At 44.4% G+C, this 22,622-nt stretch overlaps 2 protein-coding genes and 1 pseudogene across 3 annotated transcripts; 2 read left to right on the top strand and 1 right to left on the bottom strand.

Moving 5' to 3' along the window:
* LOC129473085 (collagen alpha-2(XI) chain-like) overlaps nt 1-22,622 on the bottom strand; it is a 43,773-nt pseudogene that overhangs the window by 20,389 nt on the left and 762 nt on the right.
* LOC134735693 (HLA class II histocompatibility antigen, DP beta 1 chain-like) lies at nt 503-22,516 on the top strand. Of its 2 annotated transcripts, XM_063632387.1 has the most exons (4): nt 562-706; nt 9,981-10,244; nt 13,711-13,754; nt 21,080-22,516. In XM_063632387.1, exons 1-3 carry the CDS (start codon nt 610-612, stop codon nt 13,749-13,751), a joined length of 402 nt encoding a protein of 133 aa, XP_063488457.1. In that variant the 5' UTR covers nt 562-609; the 3' UTR covers nt 13,752-13,754; nt 21,080-22,516. The 2 variants fall into 2 exon arrangements, with proteins under 2 accessions (XP_063488456.1, XP_063488457.1); XM_063632386.1 differs by lacking the exons at nt 13,711-13,754; nt 21,080-22,516 and adding an exon at nt 12,136-12,634 and having other exon boundaries at nt 503-706.
* On the top strand, nt 8,717-9,154 carry LOC134735696 (large ribosomal subunit protein eL32-like). The gene has a single exon (XM_063632389.1). The coding sequence runs from the start codon at nt 8,747-8,749 to the stop codon at nt 9,152-9,154; it is 408 nt and encodes a 135-aa protein (XP_063488459.1). The 5' UTR covers nt 8,717-8,746.

The raw sequence follows: 22,622 nt of genomic DNA, 5'->3' as shown, positions 1-22,622 counted from the left end.
TGCACTCCAGCCTGGGCGACAGAGCGAGACTCCGTCTCAAAAAAAAAAAAAAAACAAAAAAAAACATGCCCTTGAGTAAAGACAAGACAGACAGACTCCAGGCCTCATTTTGAGTTCTGAGATGGGTACTCCAATCTCTGTAAATCATGCCATTGAATCACCTTTTACACACTGAGGTAGCACTTCTTCTACCCAGACCATGTCTTGTGAGTGTGTGAGGTATGGCAGGATTCGGAAAATGAAAATTCCCCTAGATGGGTCAGCAGAATATTTGAGATCACCTTCAGACCACAAAAAAACACATAATCTCTTGAAACCTCATGACTTATCCAAATGATTAAAATGGGTATCATTGTTCTCCATCTGTCATCTTAAGTGCATCACCTGCTTTATATTGTGAGACTTTTCACGCTAATCTTCTGCGTAGTGAGTAATGACTCATACAAAGCTCAGCGCCCATTGGTTCTTTACTCAGAGTCTTTCCAGTCCCAGCGTCACAGGAGACTACTTTGGTTCACGGTCTGATAATTCACAAGAGAGCCATCTTTAGTGAGTCTTTTTTTCCTGACTGCAACTGTCTTCATTCTGCCATCCTTTTCCAACTCCTTGATGGTCCCGCAGGTCCCAGGGGCCCCGTGGACAGTGGGTCTGATGGCGTTACTGATGGTGCTGCTCACACCTGTGGTCCAGGGCAGGGCCACTCCAGGTAAGAGCAGAGCTGCCATTCCTGGAGGGTCTGGCTCAGGGAACAATTCCTAGGGGACTTCTTCTTGATGATCCAGACTCTGAGACAGGTTCTGGGGGCTCCTGACACAGCCCAGTGTCCTTCCTTCACAGCTAGAGAATCAAACTCACCCCATATAGGATAGGTTGCTATCTGGCAGCTTGATTTTCTCCACTGACATGGGCACAGTGAATAGAGAGAGGTGCCCAGGAGTCAAGATGTTTGTCTATGGGGAAATTCGGTCAAGAGGTCCAGGATAACTTTGGACGGACAAGGTTTGCAGAGAGATAGGTGGGCAAGTTTAGGCTCCTGGGTGTGCTCACATCTGCATCCAACCTTGAGGAGACTCAGGCAGAGCCCTTAGCTGGGGTGTCCAGGCTCCAAGGATAACTGAAGATTCAGTGGTCACAGAGAATTCCTCTCATTCTCCAGGGTGGAGCAGGAGCCCACGCCCATTGAACAACGAAGGCAAGATGAGAGGGAGACAGGTTCTAGTCCCTGAAGGCATTCTCATTAAAGGTACTTCTCCCAGCCTTCCCAGAACTTGGTTAGAGTATTAGGGTGAGTTGAGACTGGTAGGGAGAATGAGATAAGGATGTGTGGGTGCGTGATAGGGACTGAATGACAGCCAAGGAAGCAGTAACGAAGGGAAAAACCTCTGCCTCCTGCTGCCTCCCTGTGGCTGGTATAATATTGTGGCTTCTGTGATTCACTAGAATACACTTGACTTTCTTTTTTATTGATTAAATATTATTATTATTATACTTTAAGTTCTGAGATACATGTGCAGAACATGGAGGGTTGTTACATAGGTATACTCGTGCCATGGTGGTTTGCTGCACCCATCAACCTGTCATCTACATTAGGTATTTCTCCTAATGCTATCCCTCTCCTAGCCCCCCACACCACAACAGGCCCCGGTGTGTGATGGTCTCCTTCCTGTGTCCATGTGTTCTCATTGTTCAACTCCCACTTATGAGAGAGAACATGCAGTGTTTGGTTTTCTGTTCTTTTGTTAGTTTCCTGAGAATGATGGTTGCCAGCTTCATCCATGTCCCTGCAAAGGACATAAACTCGTCCTTTTTTATGACTGCATAGTATTCCATGGTATGTATGTGCAACATTTTCCTTATCCAGTCTATCATTGATGGGCATTTGGGTTGGTTCCAAGTCTTTGCTATTGTGAACAGTGCTGCAATAAACATACGTGTGCATGTGTCTTTATAGTAGAATAATTTATAATCCTTTGGGTATATACCCAGTAATGGGATTGCTGGGTCAAATGGTACTTCTGGTTCCAGATCCTTGAGGAATCGCCACACTATCTTCCACATTGATTGAACTAATTTACACTCCCACCAACATTGTAAAAGCCTTCCTATTTCTCCACATCCTCTCCAGCATCTGTTGTTTCCTGACTATTTAATGATCGCCATTCTAACTGGCGTGAGATGATATCTCGTTGTGGTTTTGATTTGCATTTCTCTAATAACCAGTGATAATGAGCTTTTTTTCATACGTTTGTTGGCCACATAAATGTCTTCTTTTGAGAAGTCTCTGTTCACATCCTTCACCCACTTTTTGATGGGGTATTTGTTTTTTTCTTGTAAATTTGTTTAAGTTCTTTGTAGATGCTGGATATTAGCCCTTCCTCAGATAGATAAATTGCAAATATTTTCTCCCATTCTGTAGGTTGCCTGTTCATGCTGATGATAGTTTCTTTTGCTGTGCAGAAGCTCTCTAATTTAATTAGGTCACATTTGTCAATTTTGACTTTTGTTGCCATTGCTTTTGGTGTTTTAGTCATGAAGTCTTTTTTGCCCATGACTATGTCCTGAATAGTATTGCCTAGGTTTTCTTCTAGGGTTTTTATGGTTTCACATCTTATGTTTAAGTCTTTAATTCATCTTGAGTTAATTTTTGTATAAGGTGTAAGGAAGGGGTCCAGTTTCAGTTTTCTGCTTATGGCTAGCCAGTTTTCTCAGCAGTACTTATAAAATAGGAAATCCTTTCCCCATTGCTTGTTTTTGTCAGGTTTGTCAAAGATCAGATGGTTGTAGATGTGTGGTGTTATTTCTGAGGCCTCTGTTCTGTTCCATTAGTCCATATATCTGTTTTGGTGCAAGTACCATGCTGTTTTGGTACTGTAGCCTTGTAGTATAGTTTGAAGTCAGGTAGCATGATGCCTCCAGGTTTGTTCTTTTTGCTTAGGATTGTCTTGGCTACACAGACTCTTTTTTTTTTTGTTCCATATGAAATTTAAAGTAGTTTTTTCTAATTCTGTGAAGAAAGTCAATGGTAGCTTGATGGGGATAGCATTGAATCTATAAATTACTTTGGGCATATGGCCATTTTTCACGATATTGATTCTTCCTATCCATGAGCATGGAATGTTTTTCCATTTGTTTGTGTCCTCTCTTATTTCCTTAAGCAGTTATTTGTAGTTCTCCTTGAAGAGGTCCTTCACATCCCTTGTAAGTTGTATTCCTAGGTATTGTATTCTCTTAGTAGCAGTTGTGAATGGGAGTTCACTCATGATTTGGCTCTCTGTTTGTCTATTATTGGTGTATAGGAATGCTTGTGATTTTTGCACATTGATTTTATATCCTGACACTTTGCTGAAGTTGCTTATCAACTTAAGGAGATTTGGGGCTGAGATGATGGGGTTTTCTAAATATACAATCAGGTCATCTGCAAACGGAGACAATTTGACTTCTCTCTTCCTATTTGAATACCCTTTATTTCTTTCTCTTGCCTGATTGCCCTGGACAGAACTTCCAATCCTATGTTGAATAGGAGTGGTGAAAGAGGACATCCTTGTCTTGTGCTGGTTTTCAAAGGGAATGCTTCCAGCTTTTGCCCATTCCGTATCATGTTAACTGTGGGTTTATCCATAAATAGCTCTTATTATTTTGAGGTACATTCCATCAATACCTAGTTTATTGAGAGTTTTAGCATGAAGTGGTGTTGAATTTTATCAAAAGCCTTTTCTTCGTCTATTGAGATAATCATGTGGTTTTTGTCATTGATTCTGTTTACGTGATGGATTATGCTTACTGATTTGCATAGGTTGAACCAACCTTGCATCCCAGGGATGAAGCTGACTTGATCATGGTGGATAAGCTTTTTGATGTGCTGCTGGATTCTATTTGCCAGTATTTTATTGAGGACTTTCACATTGATGTTTATCAGGGATAGTGGCCTGAAATTTTCTTTTTTTGTTGTGTCTCTGCCAGGTATTGGTATCAAGATGATGCTGGCCTCATAAAATGGGTGAGGGAGGAGTCCCTATTTTCCTACTGTTTGGAATAGTTTCAGAAAGAATGGTACCAACTCCTCTTTGTATCTCTGGTAGAATTTGGCTGTGAATCCGTCTGATCCTGGGCTTTTTTTGGTTGGCAGGCTATTAATTACTGCCTCAATTTCAGAACTTGTTATTGGTCTATTCAGGGATTTGACTTCTTCCTGATTTAGTCTTAAGAGGGTGTAGGTGTCCAGGAATTTATCCATTTCTTCTAGATTTTCTAGTTTGTTTGAGTAGAAGTGTTTATAGTACTGTCTGATGGTAATTTGTATTTCTGTGGGATCAGTGGTGATATCCGCTTTACCATTTTTTATTGTGTCTATTTGATTCTTATCTCTTTTTTTCTTTATCAGTCTGGCTAGCGGTCTATCTATTTTGTTGATCTTTTCAAAAAACCAGCTCCTAGATTCATTGATTTTTTCAAGGGTCTTTCGTGTCTCTATCTCCTTCAGTTCTGCTCTGATCTTAGTTATTTCTTGTCTTCTGCCAGCTTTTTAATTTGTTTGCTCTTGCTCCTCTAGTTGTTTTAATTGTGTTGTTAAGGTGTCAATTTTAGATCTTTCCTGCTTTCTCTTGTGGGCATTTAGTGCTGTAAATTTCTCTCTAAACCCTGCTGTGGCTGTGTCCTAGAGATTCTGGTATGTTGTGTCTATGTTCTCACTGGTTTCAAAGAACTTCTTTATTTCTGCCTTAATTTCGTTATTTACCCAGGAATCATTCACGAGCAGGTTGTTCAGTTTCCATGTAGTTGTGCGGTTTTTAGTTAGTTTCTTAATCCTGAGTTCTAATTTGATTGGACTGTGGTCTGAGAAACTGTTTGTTATTATTTCTGTTCTTTTGCATTTGCTGAGGAGTGTTTTACTTCCAATTATGTGGTCAATTTTAGAATAAGTGTGATGTGGTGATGAGAGAATGTATATTCTGTCAATTTGGGGTAGAGAGTTCTGTAGATGTCTATTAGGTCTGCTTGGTCCAGAGCTGAATTCAAGTCCTGAATATCCTTGTTAATTTTCTGTCTCGTTGATCTGTCTAATATTGACAGTGGGGTGTTAAAGTCTCCCACTATCATTGTGTGGGAGTCTGAGTCTCTTTGTAGGTCTCTAAGAACTTGCTCTTGGAGGCTTTGTTTGTTTCTTTTCATTCTTTTTTCTCTAATCTTGTCTTCAGGCTTTATTTCGTTAAGTCGATCTTCAGTTACTGGTATCCTTTCTTCTGCCTGATAGATTTGGCTATTGATAATTGTTTATGCTTCACGAAGTTCTCGTGCTATGCTTTTCAGCTCCATCAGGTCATTTATGTTCTTCTCTAAACTGGTTATTCTAGTTAGCAACTCCTCTAACCTTTTTTCAAGGTTCTTAGCTTCTTTGCATTGGGTTAGAACATGCTCCTTTAGCTTGGAAGAGTTTGTTATTACACACCTTCTGAAGTCTACTTCTGTCAATATGTCAAACTCATTCTCCATCCAGTTTTGTTCCCTTGCTGGTGAGTAGTTGTGTTCCTTTGGAGGAGAAGAGGCATTCCAGTTTTTGGAATTTTCAGGCTTTTTGCATTGGTTTTTCCTCATCTTCGTGGATTTATCTACCTTTGGTCTTTGATGTTGGTGAGCTTCGGATGGAGTTTCTGTGTGGACGTCTTTTTGGTTGATGTTGATGCTTTTCCTTTCTGTTTGTTAGTTTTCCTTCTAACAGTCAGGCCCCTCTGCTGCAGTTCTGCTGGAGTTTGCTGGAGGTTCATTCCAGACCCTGTTTGCCAGTATCACAAGCAGAGGCTGCAGAACGGCAAAGAGTGCTGCCTGCTCCTTCCCCTGGAAGCTTCGTCCCAGAGGGGCACCCACCAGATGCCAGCCGGAGCTCTCCTGTATGAGGTGTCTGTCGACCCCTGCTGGGAGGTGTCTCCCAGTCAGGAGGCACAGGGGTCGGGGACCTGCTTGAGGAGGCAGTCCTTGAGGAGGACCTGCTTCAGGAGCTCTTAGCAGAGCTCAAGCGCTGCGTTGGGAGATCCACTGCTCACTTCAGAGCTCGCAGGCAGGAATGTTTAAGTCAGCTGAAGCTGCACCCACAGCTGCCCCTTCCCCCAGTTGCTCTGTCCCAAGGAGATGGGCGTTTGATCTATAAACCCCTGACTGGGTCTGCTGCCTTTCTTTTAGAGATGCCCTGTCCAGAGAGGAGGAATCTAGAGAGGCAGTCTGGCTACAGGGCCTTTGCCAAGCTGCGGTGGGCTCCACCCAGTTTGAACTTCTCAGCGGCTTTGTTTACACTGTGAGGGGAAAACTGCCTACTTAAGTCTTAGTAATGGCAGACGCCCCTCCCCCCACCAAGCTCGAACATCCAGGTCAACTTCAGATTGCTATGCTGGCTGTGGATCTTAGCTTGCTTGGCTCTGTGGAGGTGGGATCTGCTGAGCTAGACCACTTGGCTTCCTGGCTTCAGCCCCCTTTCCACGGGAGTGAACGGTTCTGTCTCACTGGCATTCCAGGTGCCACTGGGGCATGAAAATAAATTCCTGCAGCTAGCTCAGTGTCTGCCCAAACGGCCGCCCAGTGTTGTGCTTGAAACCTAGGCCCCTGGTGGCATAGGCACCCGAGGGAATCTCCTGGTCTGTGGGTTGCGAATACCATGGGAAAAGTGTAGAATATGGGCAGGTGCACCATTCCTCATGGCACAGTCCCTCAGGGCTTCCTTTGGCTAGGGGAGGGAGTTCCCCAACCCACTATGCTTCCTGGGTGAGGCAATGCCCCACCCTGCTTCAGCTCATCCTCCTTGCACTGCACCCACTGTCTAACCAGTCCCACTGAGATGAGCTGGGTACCTCAGTTGGAAATGCAGAAATCACCCACCTTCTGCGTTCATCTCGCTGGGAGCTGCAGACTATAGCTGTTCCTATTGAGCCATCTTGCCACAATTCCCTAGAAAACTCTTAACTTTCTAGAGCAAATTTACACCAATACCATAAGAGGAAAGGCTGTAAAGTAGGTGCCTTACTTTTCCACTGACTTCCACGTTACCTGCATAGATCCTTCCTCCTAGACCCCTCCACACCCACGTAAGACACACCTAGAAAGTACTGTCCTCATGTCACCTCCTCATTTTCCAGGGTAACAGTATTTGAATCTCCTGAGGACACCCCCTCAAACCCCAAAGCCCCTCAACTATTACCTCAGGTTCATTGTCTGGGAAGGGGAGAAGAACTTGCACTTGTAGTCACAGAGGGGTGCTGAAAACTAACCAGCAGGACAGCTCAGCCCTGGGAACTGGAGAGGAGTGAGGCTGGGGAGAGAGGAGGCTGGAGTAGCGCTGGTGACACTAATCAGTGTCCAGCAGGAGGTGAGGGATGCGGCACCACAATCCCATAGGCAGAGCTGTTGTGTGGGATGAGGGGCAGTGTTGGGAGCCACCAAGGAAACCCAGAGGTGAGGGAGCAGAGAGTAGAAGGGGGCATGTGATGCTGGGCAGTGAACGGAGGGAGGGGCAAAGGCTGGGGTGAGGTTAGTGGGGGAATGAGATGAGGCAGCGGAGCCATGTAACAGGGACAGAGGGTGTGTTACCAGAGCTCCCTGCGTAGAATGAATGTTCAAACAAAACCTGCTGAAAGGAGAGCTGGAGCCACAGGGGAGTGGGTAAAGTGGGCAGGGGCGATTCCACCATGGCCCACATGCTCCTCCAACTCCACACACATCCCCAACCTCAAACAGGGCACAAGAGAAAAGGCCTGAGGAGCGAGGCTATAGCTTAAAGAGGCTGGGGGAGAAAAGCTTGGCTGCGACAACCCATACAGAGCTAGAAGTTTTTCGTATATCTTGTTCTGAGTGAGAGATGAATTCATTCAGATCAGTGGTTTCAAACTGTGCTCTGGGCAATTCAATTGTTAAGGGTTCCACAAACAGGAAAAAGTTTCTTATATTCAAAATCAAAGGTTTCGAATTACATCACAAAACCCGTCATCACTTATGTCTACTTGGCAGGTAAAATTCCACTTCAAAAATTAAATGTATTTTTAAAAATACCTAAGACTGGGTAAATAAGAAAGAATTAAATGTTGCACAGAAAAATTTCAAAAATCTTATTCTTGAGTGAAAAATGTCATCTTACTGGTGATTGAGGAGGAGAAACAAAGACTAACAAATGAAAATGGGAGGATCCACACTCAGAGCGAGGCAACTGAACAGGGAGGGGCGGGTGGATGGCAGAGGAGGAGGAATCTGGTCTCAAGGGGCTGGAGGATGTGGGGCCTGGAAGTTTACAGGGCTGGGGCCCAAGGCACCAGGAGAAGAGGCAGGTTAGGATATCCGAGTCAAGACCTGGGATCTTGCCTTAGCAATGACACTGGAGACTAAAGGTGGACTCTGTGGTGCCCTGAGCCCAGTCCCACTCCATCTCCATTATCCTGTGCCATCAGCTGTGCAGCTTCTGTGAGGGGTGATGTTAATAAGCTGGAGAAGTTAATTTGTGGAGCATGAAACAGATGTGCAGAACAGTCATAGCACCTTAATTTCCCCAATGTGCCCAAGAACAGAGCAGGCCTGAAGAGACTCAAACAGAAACAAACATGTGCCACGTCATTGATAATTCTGTGTAGACACACATCTGCCAGACACTGCTCATGGCGCTCCCTAGGAAGAACTGCATGTGGGAGAGGCTACCGAGGTTTTTTATGTAAAAATTACATCAGTGCTGTCTTCCTTGGCCTATAGAGCTGGCAGCCATCTCTTCCTCCCCAACATGGCCTCCCTCAGACTCCTCATGAAGCCTAAGATCATCAAAAAGAGGACCAAGAAGTTCATGTGGCACCACTCAGACCGATATGTCAAAATTAAACATAACTGGTGGAAACCCAGAGGTCTTGATAACAGGGTTCATAGAAGGTTGAAGGGCCAGATCTCGATGCCCAACATTGCTTATGGGAGCAACAAAAAAATAAAGCGCGTGCTGCCCATTGGCTTCCAGAAGTTTCTGGTCCACAATATCAAGGAGCTGAAAGTGCTGCTGATGTGCAACAAATCTTACTGTGCTGAAATCACTCACAAAGTTTCCTCCAAGAACCACAAAACCATCATGGAAAGAGCCACCCAGCCGGCCATCAGAGTCACCAACCGCAATGCCAGGCTGCGCAGCAAAGAAAATGAATAGAAAGCTCATGTCCAGGTTTTGCGTTTCAATAAAACTGTAAAAACTTCCAAAAAAAAATTACATCAATGCCTCTAAACCCAAAGGACTCCACCCCCACAGGTCTCTGGTTGTTGTGATTTTCATTGATTAAGATATTTTCCACATCTTTTCACACCAAGTTCTTCTACAGCCATGTTTGAAAATTAACTTTTAGGCTACAAAGTCTTTCTTATAAAAAACCTGAAGGAAGTTTTAAGAAACATATATTATTTCTACATTTCCTAAATGCAAAACAACAGGAGCAGGTTGAGGAATTCTCAAGAAACTGGGAGAAAAGAGAGAGTGCCTAGCTATGGAAAAGAGAAAGAAGGAAGGCAGGGCTTCCTGAAGGAGGTGGCATTTGAGCCAGGGCTGACAACAGCATAGAAATATCAGGCAGGGAGTTGAGCAGAGGAAGCAGCTCCGCCCTCCAGGTTCCCAGCTTCTCCCACCCCTGCTGTTTCTCCCAGCGACCCCACATGAATCGTCTCCCCCTCCTCCTCCAGCCTCCAGCAGAAGGGACTGCCTTCCCCTCAGTGTTCGCCGCTCCCTAGTGATCACTCAGTCCCCCTGAGCAGTGAGTCTCATTCTTTTCAGTAAATCCTCGCTGCGTGGTGAGAAAACAGGCCTGGAGAGGCTCTGCGACCTGCCTAGGACCACGAAACTCGGTACAATGAAAATTCCTATTTTAAAATCCAACTCTGAGCGGGAAGATTTGGGAAGAATCGTTAATATTGAGAGAGAGAGGGAGAAAGAGAGGATTAGGTGGAAGTGCGCCCTCCTCTTCATGGCCTCCCCCTCCCCGCAGAGAATTACTTGTACCAGGGACGGATGGAATGCTACTCTTTTAATGGGGCACAGCGCTACCAGGAGAGACACATCTACAACCGGGAGGAGTACGCGCGCTTCGACAGCGACGCCGGGGAGTTCTGGGCAGTGACAGAGCTGGGACGGCCTATTGCGGAGTACTGGAACAGCCAGAAGGACATCCTGGAGGAGAAGCGGGCAGTGGCGAGCACGGGGTGCAGATACAACTACGAGTTGGCAGAGCCAGTCATCCGGAAGCGACGAGGTGAGTGAGGGCTGCAGGCCAGGGCTTCTGGGGCAGCCGCGGGGGCCCGTGCCCAGAGAGCAGGGGCAGCCGGGCCGGCCTAAGGGACCTTAGTGACAGGCGGGAAGGGGACTTTGGGCTGGGGATTCATGGCGGGAGCCCATCTGGAGTTTGTCAGGGGAGGGAGCACGGGGACCTCAACTAGGCATGGAGTGAGGAGGATAGGAGGAAGGAGACCCTGGGACTTCATCAGGCCTGGCAGCTGACTGCATGTGGAGGTGAGGGGAAAGGAGGCCACAGGACAGCATGCAGGCGTGTGGTGTGGAGATGGAGGTGGAGACGGCACAGCTGACCACGCAGAGAAGAAACCTGCAGGGAGATTGCTGGGTTTGAGGTGCTTAATGGGCAGATGGATGGTATGATGGGCAGGTAGAGAGAAGGGTCTGAAGCCGGGGAGGGTCCTGGGCTACATGAGATCATCCAGGGAGAGGGGACCCAGGGAGAAGAGCAAAGGACTGGATCCTGGGAACTGGACAGTTGTGATTTGGCCAACAGAGAAAAGCCTGTGAAGGAGACAAAAAACCAAAGTGCAGTGTGAGGAGAGGCCCGCAGAGAAGAGTCCTGGAGGCTGAGGGGAGGGGACCTCAGCAACATAGTGGACAGCGGTGCCAGTGACTGGGGAAGGTCAGAAAACAGAAGATGGAAAGTGGGGAATCAGAAGATTGAAAGGGACACCTGGGGAGAGCAGGTTGGCTGCAGCGGTGGGAGCTGGAATGGGAGGGGGTGGATGAGGCTGAGTGTGGCGCATCCTCCTCGGGGCTGAGATGGATTTTATTTGTCTTGGGTTCCCCATGGCTGGCACAGGGCAGTGTCTGACATTCATTATTTCCTTCAGGAAGTCTGACTGTAAAGGGATGAAAAGAGGTGAGATGTGTGCAGTAAAAGGACTACTCAAGGATGGGACAGAAGAGGCTTGGAGCTTTGGCTTCCTCCTGTGAACTTGTGGGGTGGGGAGCCTAGTGCACCAACCTGAGGGACCTGAGGGAGCAGCATCAGGGGTTGGGGGTGAGCCTTGCACTAAACAAGGACGTTTGTCCTAGAGAGAGAGGAAAGAAGGAAGGGGGGGGAGGAGGAGGCTGGGGAGATCACAGCTTTGACACCCCTGTTCCTGGAAAGTGGAAGGAACATCATCAGATAAGTGTGAGAAGGTGGACACATGGAGTAAAAATGAGGAGAGTGACATGGGTTTAGGAAACTTGCTGAGGTAAGTGGTTGAGAGAGGTGTCCAAAGAAAACTAATGCAATTGGCAAAAACAAAGACTTTGTAGAGGCACAAATCAGTGACATGGCAGCAACTTCTTTCACAGTAATCAGCTGCCAGATTGCAGAGAGCCCTGATGCCAGCCTAAGGAGTGTGGGTTTCTCCTCTAGGCCCGCAGGTCCCCAACCTCACTGCTCAGAAGACTCTTCTGGAGATCCTCTGTGATGCACAGATCCCCAGACTCAGTGCCCCAAGACTCAGATCCCCTGGGTGGGGAGGTCTGGGAATCTGTTTGTAATCAGCTCCCTAGAGGTTCCCATGTAGCCAGATAAGTACTGTCAGAGCACTGAAGATTTTCGAAAAATGCAAAAGAGAAGGTTGGAGCTGTGTCTTCAGAAGACTACTAAGGGTGCTGGGTAGAGGAGGGACCAGAGGCAGGGAGATGAGGTAAGAAACTGCTATTATTGTCTGGGAAATTGCAACGAAGGTATGAATTAGAATAGGGAAAACACAGAGGCAGGGGAGAGGTGGGAAGGGAGAAGAAAGGAGTCGTGACAATTCCAGTGTGGAGGCCCACCCAAATCTAGAAGATTTCATGTAGCTAGAACTACAGATACATGTACCACCATGTCTGGCTAATTTTTTTTTTAGACATGGGATCTTGCTATGTTGCCCAAGCTGATCTCAAACCCCTGGGCTCAAGTGATCCTCACGCTTCAACCTTCCAAAGTGCTAAGATTACAGGCATGAGCCACCCTGCCTGGCCTTTTCTGCCTTCTGAGGAGGAAAAAGGTACTGGTGGCAGAGATCCAAAAGAAAAGTTGCAGGTGGCAGTGTGGAAATTGACCTGCAAGCAACAGAACGAGCTAGGGCACAAATGCAGAGATGCAGACGGAGGCAACACCTAGTCATCTGTGAGACCTTCATGGGACCTGAAGACACAGCACAGAGGAGGAACTTGGAAAAGGACGGGATTTCTACTACTCAAGCATCTAGGGGCTCAGGATATTATGTAAATATGAAGATTTTGAGTTTTTGTAGGCGAGGATAAAAAATATATAGGTTATTTGCAGACTAAGACATGTCAAGCTTTCTTCATTTTCTTTGTATTTTCAAGAAATAAAGTTACTAGATTAATAGGCCACCATAATGCCATTGTCTGTATATCTTAATTTCAAGATATTATTTGGGTAAATTTTGCATCCTTTGTATCAAGATAGAACTTTGAAAAGACAGGAATTTTCTCATTTGATTAAATATTCTTTGTCCAAATTGCTTTTAGTTAAAAGTTGTCCCAAATGTGCTAGAGAGTGCTAGCTCTGCCTCCTGGCCATTCCTCTCTGTACCTATTATTTAATATTTTATTCAAGATCATGCATGCTCTATTTGAAGGTCTATTTCTAACTTTTCAGTGCTACCCTTACCCACCAGCCTAATCACATTATTCCTATTTTCAACATCTAGGAATCAATTACACAATTACATAGTGAACATGTCTAAGAAATAATAATGTGACAAGATGCAGTGGCTCACGCCTATAATCCCAGCACTTTGGGAGGCCAAGGCGGGCGGATCAATTGAGGTCAGGAGTTCAAGACCAGCCTGACCAACATGGTGAAACCCCATGTCTACTAAAAATACAAAAAATTAGCTGGGCGTGGTGGCAGGTGCCTGTAAACCCAGCTACTCAGGAAGCTGAGGCAGGAGAATCCCTTGAACCCAGGAGGTGGAGGTTGCAGTGAGCCACAATGGCCTCCCATGACTTTGTTTAAAAATGTCCCCTTTTTGATCAGGCTCTCACTTAGGTGAGAATGTGACCAAAGCTTAGGGCCTTAGCGCCACTCTCAGTTACCATCATTTTTGGTTTCCAGTCTCAGCACATCATTCATAGGTTAAAGTGCCCTCATGGTCATACATTTCTATCACTCTTGTCATTCTAGTTGAAGAGAGACAATTTGACATTCTAGAGATGGCTGCGTGCAAACATTTAAAACTTTCGAGAGAATACAGTGCACCAGGTAGACTACTATTATGACTATCAGGAGGATAATACCAAGAGTTTGGAGTATGCTCCTTACCCAGGGTCCCCATAAACCAAACCACCTGAAATTAAATAGATCAAAGAATGAGCTAAATAAAGAGTTTACTCATTTAACTAAGCAGTCTCTTCATTAATTACCTACAACTGAATCTCTATAATACCTGACGTGATGTATTTCTCCATAGGCCACAAGTGCCAACAGCTGCACAGATACTTCTCTGTTTAGCCGGTAAGTAATCTACAGCAATCCTATTATTAAGCATAACTTTCACAAAAGAATTTAAAATCTGTTGTGTAACCATAGCCCTTACAGTAGACTCTGTCTAGAGCCTATCATGAGGGATACATTTCTAATCATTACCTGTTTTACTCCAAATTACGGTAAAAAGGACCTAACGAACAATGCCCTTCTAGAAGAGTGAAGTCCTCCTGGCAATGTTCTCTTTAACCCATGATGTGGAATAGGGGAGTGAATCAATGTTCTGTTTCTGACTGATTATGAGGCAACCTATGTACCATTAAAATTTCTCACCTACACTGGGCCTTCATCTTTCATCTGTCAAGGTGTGAGGTTATCCATGTATAAAGCTGGCTGCAAAACCCTTCACCAATAAAAGTATACCCACCCCATGAGTGCACATAACAGACCCCCTTTTCACTTCTATTGTTCATAGAGGCATAAGCAAGGGAAAAAATACTCAAAGATAAGAGCCTCATTATAGCAGAGAAGTCTTGATCTGTGATCTTGGTAAAAGCTGTTCACATCAAGGATACCATCTTCTTCTAGGGAGAAACTTCCCTGGTTAGCTTTACCTTAAGGGTTCCAATGGGTGTATATTTCCGAGAATGTGGAGGGATCCTTCTCAGTTGTGAGATTATGAACCCAAGGTTCACAGTTCTGATGTTTGCTGCAGTGTGGATGGCAAGGGCAGTCTTTCTCTGATGTTCTCAGAAGATCCAATCTTCAGGTTCTAGATTGTGAAGGGGTTGATTGTCCTCAGTCAGTAAACCATAAAAAGCTTTCTTTACCTGGTGAAAATACACTGTGAAATAATAATCTACTGTTATAACATCAGTTCACTTGTATAGGAAAGCTTTTACACAACCAGAAAACATGCATTGAAAATGACAATTGACTGAAATCCCTTCATAAATGTTTAAATGGCTCATGAGGTAGCAGAAAGTACCTGAAGCTTTGATTGTCTTCCCAGGAATATGGGTTTGGCAAACCAAACATTGGTCATAAACTATTTTAGCAATTTAGAAGTCACCACACCAATATGCATTTAACTTGGATCATTTTATCTTTTCCATGATGAGTCATGGAATGCAGAACTTTAAATTATAAAAGCTTTAAAAGCTCAGGAAGGATAAGGCAGCCACCCTTGGTTCTCCATGAGTCCATGCTTAACACGGTTGTTTCTCCAACTGAGGTGCATAGCACTGATAACTGATGGGTTATCACAGGTAATTTGAGTTAGACCACAGAGTTTATTCAAATTGTATATCTAAACAATTTCAGTATTGGCTGATTTAGCATGAAAGACTTGCACAGTATTTTCTTGGTATTCAATTAATTTGTGTTGTAATTGGGATAGCAGTTTTACAAACCAGTCAGTCTTTTCATTAAAGCTCCAGGAAGCAGGAGAATGGCGTGAAGCTGGGAGGCGGAGCTTGCAGTGAGCCAAGATGGTGCCACTGCACTCCAGCCTGGGTGACAGAGTGAGACTCCATCCCAAAGAAAAAAAAAAGCTCCAGGAATTCTTACCCAGTAAAAATGATATGATTCTAAAGTTATCAGAAACCTGTAATCAAGAATACTTTTTGGGTTCCTTTCCATCCTTTCAGGAACCTCCTAAAAGACACCATATTCTACAATTGTGCCTACTTGTGAAGTTTTCAGAAACTGCACCAGCATTGAGCAGTTAACAGTGGAAATGCCCTTCCTTCCTTCCTTCCTTCCTCTCTCTCTCTCTTTCTTTCTTTCCTTTATTTTGAGACAGAGAACCACTCTGCACCCATGTTGGAGTGCAGTGGTGCAATCTCGGCTCACTGCAACTCCGCCTTCCAGGTTCAAGCAATTCTCATGCCTCAGACTCTCCAGTAGCTGGAACTACAGGTGTGCAGCACTGCACCAGGCTAATTTTTGTATTTTTAGTAGAGACTGGGTTTCGCTGTGTTGGCCATCCCCAAAAGGATATTTAGCCTTAGATTTTGAGAGGGATCTATCTGCTTTTGCTTCCTGGTGTTTCGTGAGGAAAACAGAGGTATATCCCAAAACAGGGTCTGTAGTGCCTCCTCTGTTTTTCCCAAGGAGTCCCAGGCTGTTAGAAGTTACCTTAGGTTCTCTCATGTATGCAACAAAAGTGGCAAGAAGACAAAATGGAGAAAAACAATTCAGTTGACTAAAAAGAAAAAAAAAAAGATCCAAGAAGAGAAAAAACCAAAAGGCCTTTTAAATATACCTATAGCTTGGATATCCACTTTTAATTAAGCTGACTTTTTACTATAGTGCTCTTTCTAAAAAAAAAAAAAAAAACATTTTGTTTGTTTTTTGAGATGTAGTCTTGCTCTGTTGCCCAGGCTGGAGTGCAGTGGTGCAATCTCAGCTCATTACAACCTCCGCCTCCCAGGTTAAAGCGATTATCCTGCCTCAGCCTCCTGAATAGGTGGGACTACCAGTGCAAGCCACCACATCCAGCTAATTTTTGTATTTTTAGTAGAGACGGGGTTTCTCCATGTTGGTCAGACTGGTCTCAAACTCCTGACCTCAGGTGATCCACCCTCCTTGGCCTCCCAAAGCGCTGGGATTACAGGCGTGAACCACCGTGCCCAGCCTAAACAAAATCATTTTAAATCTTTTATTACTCGACTTTAGCCAGGCCAAACAGCCAATATGTCTGGCTTTTGAACTTTACCAAAGGTAATCTCCCAGGTGAAACCAATAAGCCTTAACAAGGTTATGACTTAACCACAAGTGTACGAGTTATTTTCAAAAAGGGAGCAAGCAATTTTTACAAACTCTAGAATTTCCAAACGTAGCTCAGAGAAAGGAAAATTCAAGACGAGGAGTCAGAAGTTGTTCATGAGGGGAAGAGAATCAGCAAATAGCAAAGATCACAAAGATATCAAATCAAACAGGTCTCATTCCCTGAGCTGGAATTGAACCCTGGCCACCATCACAAGATGGCAAAGCCTTAGCCACTAAGCTACACTATTGGTGGTTTCCATTGTTCCTCCCAGAAGGAGGAGCCTGGAGCAGCCAATTTTCAGCTTGCAAAGGCTTTTAACTGCTCAAGATAATTTTTAGAGCTAACTGTGACATGAACTCCAAAATTCCTGTCCTCCAGATGGTGGAGACCAAAAGAAAGTGCCATCATGTGGTCATAAGGTCAAGCTCCCAAGGACATAAAACAAGATGAGAGGGAAACCTTATCCAGTGTTTTTTGTTTCAGGGACCTGCAGTTCGTAACTGACCAGTTTGCCAGGCTGGCTTGAACAGCAGGCTTCTGGGAGTCCTAGGCCCACATTTTATCCTATTTAACCCCTTTTTATGACCAAATGACACAGAAAGACCAATTCATAGCACAGAGTACACCAGATTTGCTACAGCTTAAGATTGGCTCACAAATCCTTTTTACCATTAATTAAAACTTCGCAGAGGAGACAGTGATTTTTACCATTCCTACAACCATTTCCACACAGAGAGAGAGGCCAGAAGTCTGACTGCTAAGAAATTCTTACCCTCTTGCTAGCATGCCAGGCTTCTGGGTTCCCTCTTTCTGAGTGGCCCTAGCGACCCTGTTAGCTGCACCATAGCCTGGGGACCAAGCCACCACACAAAGGAAAATCATCTTTTTTGATTTCATAGAACCGTAGGCAAAAGCCTCTCAATTTTGTAAGATGCTGCCGAAGAGACTGCATGAGGGAACTGAATTAACATTTTCCCTTCCAGCCACAGCAAAATACATGTGACAAAACATAGACATTAGCCACTCTGCTTAGTGCCCAATATTGAACTGGTAAGGCTTAAACTTGCCCCTGGTGGGGCTCTGCCATCTTTAATCCGTTCAAAGTGGGGTGGAATGACCTCCAGCCAGGAGTTTCAACACGTGGTCTCTAGGCAAGATGTAATAGAAAGATAGAAAAAGGAGGCCGGGCACAGTGAGTCACGCCTGTAATCCTAACACTTTGCAAGGCCGAGGCCAGCGGATCACAAGTTCAGGAGATCGAGACCATTCTGGCTAACACGATGAAACCCCATCTCTACTAAAAATACAAAAAAAAAAAAAAATTAGCCGGGGGTGGTGGCGGGCACCTGTATTCCCAGCTACTGGGGAGGCTGAGGCAGGAGAATGGCATGAACCTGGGAGGCAGAGCTTGAAGTGAGCCGAGATCGCACCACTGCACTCCAGCCTGGGCGACAGGGCAAGACTGCATCTCGAAAAAAAAGAAAAAAAAGAAAAAGGAAAGAAGAGAAAGAGAGAAAGAAAAGCATTGTCTGCAGCAGGGTGGGGAAGGCAGAGTTCAGGGAGGCCAGAGAAGGACCCACCTATTGCAGTGACACTAAATTAAAAGTTCAGGGCTGGGCACAGTGGCTCATGCCTATAATCCCAGCACTTTGGGAGGCCAAAGTGGGCAGATCACCCGAGGTCAGGAGTTCGAGACCAGCCTGACCAACATGGTGAAACCCTGTCTCTACTAAATACAAAAAATTAGCCAGGCATGGTGGTGGGTGCCCATAATCCCAGCTACTCAGGAGTCTGAGGCAGAAGAATCACTTGAACCCGGGAGGCAGAGGTTGCAGTGAGCTGAGATTGTGCCACTGCACTCCAGCCTGGGCGACAGAGAGAGACTCCATTTCAAAAAAACAAAAGTTCAGGCAGCTGCTTGTCAGTCATGAAGGATCTTTTTCAGCCATCTCATCAGCTCTTAAGTTTCCCGCTTTGGGGAGAAAAAAGTTCCCTGTGTCCCGTGATCCTGTACATGCCTAATCCTGTCACCCACAGCCATCAGCAAAAAGTGCAAGGCAGATTTAAGTTTTTTAATCAATTAGTTGTTTAAGCTTTTTAATTCTTTTTTTGTAAAGTCTTTAAATGCAAATATTGAAATTTTTTAGAAGCTTCTGCATATCAATAGGCATCCCTACATGAGACTGTACATGAGACTAATGTACATGAGGGAGTCCTCATGTATATTAAATGAGGGAGCCCTCGTTTTCAAATGCACTTCAGTGCAGTGTTGTTCTTTTGGAATGTTCTACTGCAAGTTATCTTTAGTAAAAAAAAAAAATTTTTTTTTTGAGACACAGTCTCTGTCACCCAGGCTGGAGTGCAGTATTATGATCTCAGCTCATGGCAGCCTCCACCTCCTGGGTTCAAGTGATTCTTGTGCCTCAGCCCCCCGAGTAGCTGGAATTACAGGCACATGCCACCATGCCTGGCTAATTTTTTTTAACTTTTAGTACAGACAGGGTTCCACAATGTTGGCCAGCCTGGTCTCAAACTCCTAGCCTCAAGCAATCTACCCACCTTGGCCTCCCAAAGTGCTGGGATTACACGTGTGAGCCACCATGCCTGGACAATTTCTGTAAGACTTTGCTCCTTCCAGGGCCTAATACTTATGCATGTATAATCCAGAAGGAACTCAGCTCTTCAGAAATTAAGTATCACATTTTTTACCTCAAATATTGGCTTTGCTCTCAGGTTCCCTTGTTCAACTTAGCCAATGATTTTTTTTCCTACCTAAGTGCACAAGAAAAATAAAGGAGTAGAACACAAAAATCCCTGTGAATTTCCAAAAGCCAAATTTTACACCCCTGCAATATTGCCATTTAATACTGGTTTCTTTCTGATCCAGTTAGATGTAAGAGGCCTCTAACCGGATCAAAGCCAGTTAATTACTGGAGCCAATCCGATCCTGGACTCAGTTCAATTTCTTTCTCGACTTTCAAACCCAATCAGGATCAAAGAATTTTGATCCTGATTGGGTTTGAAATTTACTCAAAGAAACTCAGAGAGCTCAACACACAAATCCATGGAGCTTCGGAATCTGAGAGATAACTTAGCACGATCCCCAGCTGCTCTGAGAGAGAAAGAGACACAATGGGCCCGGAGGGTACCTCACTAGGTCACTCAGCACTGCTGGGGGTCATTAGAAGCTCTACTTCCAACCCCACTTCTGACACCACCTGATAAAAGAAAAACTTCAGCCCAATAAATTTTAAATGAGGTTAATTGGGCAATAAACAATTCACAAATCGGGCAGCCTCCCAAGCCAGAGTATGCTCAGAGTCTCCAGCACAGCCACATGGAGGAAGAAAGTTTATGGACAGAAAAAGAAAAGTAACATACAGAAAACAGAAGTGAAGTACAGAAACAGCCAGATTGGTTACAGCTCAATGTTTGCCTAACTTGAACACGGTTCAGTTAGCTACATATGATTGGCCAAAACTCAGTGATTGGCACAAGTGTAGGCTACGGTCTGTTTACAACTCCACTTGCTATAGTTCGTGATGTACAGAGAAACCTTTAGGCCAAACTTAAAATATGTGAGGAGGCAGCTTTAGGCTAAACTTGATTTAACAGAGGAAATTATTTTACATATTGGGGAACTGACCATAGAGGTAAAGTAACTTGCCCAAGTCACACAACTCCTGGTAGAAACAAAATTGCGTAGTCCCCCTACCCCATTCCCATAAGATCTCAGAACCCCTACAGGACCAGACATAAAAAATACTGATATAGCCACAGAGAAAGACAGGGAAGTGGGATGATGAAATAAAAATCTTTCAGGGAAAAAAAATAATGAAGGACATGAAAAGACCTCCAGACTCTTAGCGCTATTTATAGACTTCAAGTTATGTTCTTACTTTTAGAATAAAAATGGAACCTTATATAATTTTATCAAAACACTTTCATTTTAAGGCATAGTAAATTTAAAAGTGTTGTCATTCACATAACATTCACAAAATGTTCTTGTTGAATGTATATTTTCCAGTGTAGTCCTATCTGGAAATAAAAGTTGTTGCATTTGAAACACCTATGGGATAGTATCTTAGCTTTACCTGATGTATAAGAAGCAGCAAAAAGTTGACAACAAAAAAGTCTATTACTATTACAGTAAAAGAATAAAGATGAGAGAGCACGGGGTCCAGCCTGGAAGAGGAAGTGAAGCGAAATGACACTGCATGGTTGTTGGTCCTAAGCAAGGATTTCCCCTCCAAGCCCAACACGGGGAAAACCAGTCGTCTCCTTGGATGCATCAAGTGACAGCAAGTTCAGTGTCACACACGGATGCTGAGGGTCCTCCACTGAGTTTATGGGCTAGAGAATTACACACCTACAGAAACGAAGCCCAAAGAAAAAACAAATGAAAAACATGACATACAAGCTGTGCTACAGAGATGTAGTTTGTTCACCTTAGGTTACTTTGTTTTTATTATATTCACACAGCCTAAAACTAAAGGTCTGTGCATTTTAAAGCAAATTCCACCTTCAAATGTTAATTTTCATTCTGTTAAATAAACACTCATTGTGAATTTTCACTCTCTAGGCACTAAGGATGTAACTCAGAAGACCTGGGCCTTGTCCTCAAACTGCTTGAAATCCAAAATCCAAAGAGACCAAGAAAAGAAGATTGCTACATGTGTATTTTATTTTGTGTTTTTTAAATTTTTTATTTCCATATATTATTTTGATCACCACTGAGTACCATAAGACATACACTAGAGCCACTCAGGAGCATAAAGATGGCATTTTTAAAAAATGAGATTTAGGAAATAGGGATAGTGTTTACCTGAGGTTAGCAAAGCAGAGAAAGGGGAAACGGCATTTCCAGCAGGAGAAGCAGGCTCAGGAGCAGAGAGGCACGAAGTTGCAAGGAGAACTGCAGTTCTTCAGTGTGACTGAAGCCAGGGGAGACGTGGGCCGGGCTGCACTGTAACCTTTGTGTGCTGATGGCAGGTGTTTGCATTTTATCCCACAGGACACAGGAAGTTGTGAAGCATCTTAAGCAGGACAGTAACATGATGAGATTTGTGTTTTGAGGGGGCAGCAGTAGGGAGGATGGGTTGGAGGAGGCTGGTTTGAAAGCAAGACCAATAGGACTCTTCAGCCATCAGGTGGGAAGTCATGAGGGTGTAGGCAGGGGCAGGAACATGGGGTGAGGCAGACAGCAGATGGGTTTGAATGGCAATAATGAAATGAGAAGCCACAGGAATCACTAAATCATGTGCCAGAAGTAGGGATATGAAGGAGTCCAGAATACCCAGACAATGTGGAGAACTGTGGCATCAGTGACTGCAAAGGTGATGAAAAATGAAATAATCGAGAGAAGGTAAGATGTTCTGTTTGGAGCATGCTTAGTTTGAATTTCTGTGGGAACAAATGGAGTTAATCTGAGGATAGTGAGCTAAATGGTTGGGTCCCAGGCTACACTAGGTTAGTGACATAGACTGGAAGGAAGCTCATTATAAGTGAAGTTCTAAATTTGGATCGGGTCACTCAAGAAAAGTACATAGTCAGAATAGCAAGGGTCTGAGTGTGTGCTCCTGCAACCAGACAAACACAGACATGAAAAAAGAGGCTGAAAAGGAGAAGACTAGAAAGTAGGAGGAAAACAAATAGGAAGTGGCTTCCTAAAAGACAACAGACAGGAGAAAAAGTCCAGGAAAGAGGAGCCGATGCATCACAAACACACTAATGACACACAAGAGATAGCGACAGAGAAGTGACCACTGGTTTGGGTTGTATAAAGGTCACCCTGAGAGCAGCATCAGAGATGTGGGGAAGAAAAAGGGAGAATGCAGTGGGTTGAGGACTGAATGAAATGGGAGAGAGTCACTAACAGGCTGGGTGTGGTGCCCCACACCTGTAATCTCAGTGCTGCGAAAGGCTGAGATAGGAGGATCACTTGAGGCCAGGAGTTTGAGACCAGCCTAGGAAATATAGTGAGACTCCATCTCTAAGGAAAAAAAATAAATAAATAAAATATATATATATATATGTATGTATATATATGTGTGTGTGTATATATATATATATATATAATTATCCAGGTGTAGTGACAGACACCTGTAGTCCCAGTTACCCAGGAG

Source organism: Symphalangus syndactylus, chromosome 23 (assembly GCF_028878055.3).
Source record: "Symphalangus syndactylus isolate Jambi chromosome 23, NHGRI_mSymSyn1-v2.1_pri, whole genome shotgun sequence".
Taxonomy (NCBI): domain Eukaryota; kingdom Metazoa; phylum Chordata; class Mammalia; order Primates; family Hylobatidae; genus Symphalangus; species Symphalangus syndactylus.
Note: the sequence above shows the minus strand (reverse complement) of the source record. Positions and strands in the feature narration are given on the sequence as shown.

Coding starts and splice junctions, on each gene's coding strand:
- LOC134735693 (XM_063632386.1), top strand. CDS start 610: ATGGTCCCGCAGGTCCCAGGGGCCCCGTGGACAGTGGGTCTGATGGCG. Junction 707..9,980: donor CCAGGGCAGGGCCACTCCAG/GTAAGAGCAGAG, acceptor CCCTCCCCGCAG/AGAATTACTTGTACCAGGGA. Junction 10,245..12,135: donor AGTCATCCGGAAGCGACGAG/GTGAGTGAGGGC, acceptor TTTTTTTTTTAG/ACATGGGATCTTGCTATGTT.
- LOC134735696 (XM_063632389.1), top strand. CDS start 8,747: ATGGCCTCCCTCAGACTCCTCATGAAGCCTAAGATCATCAAAAAGAGG.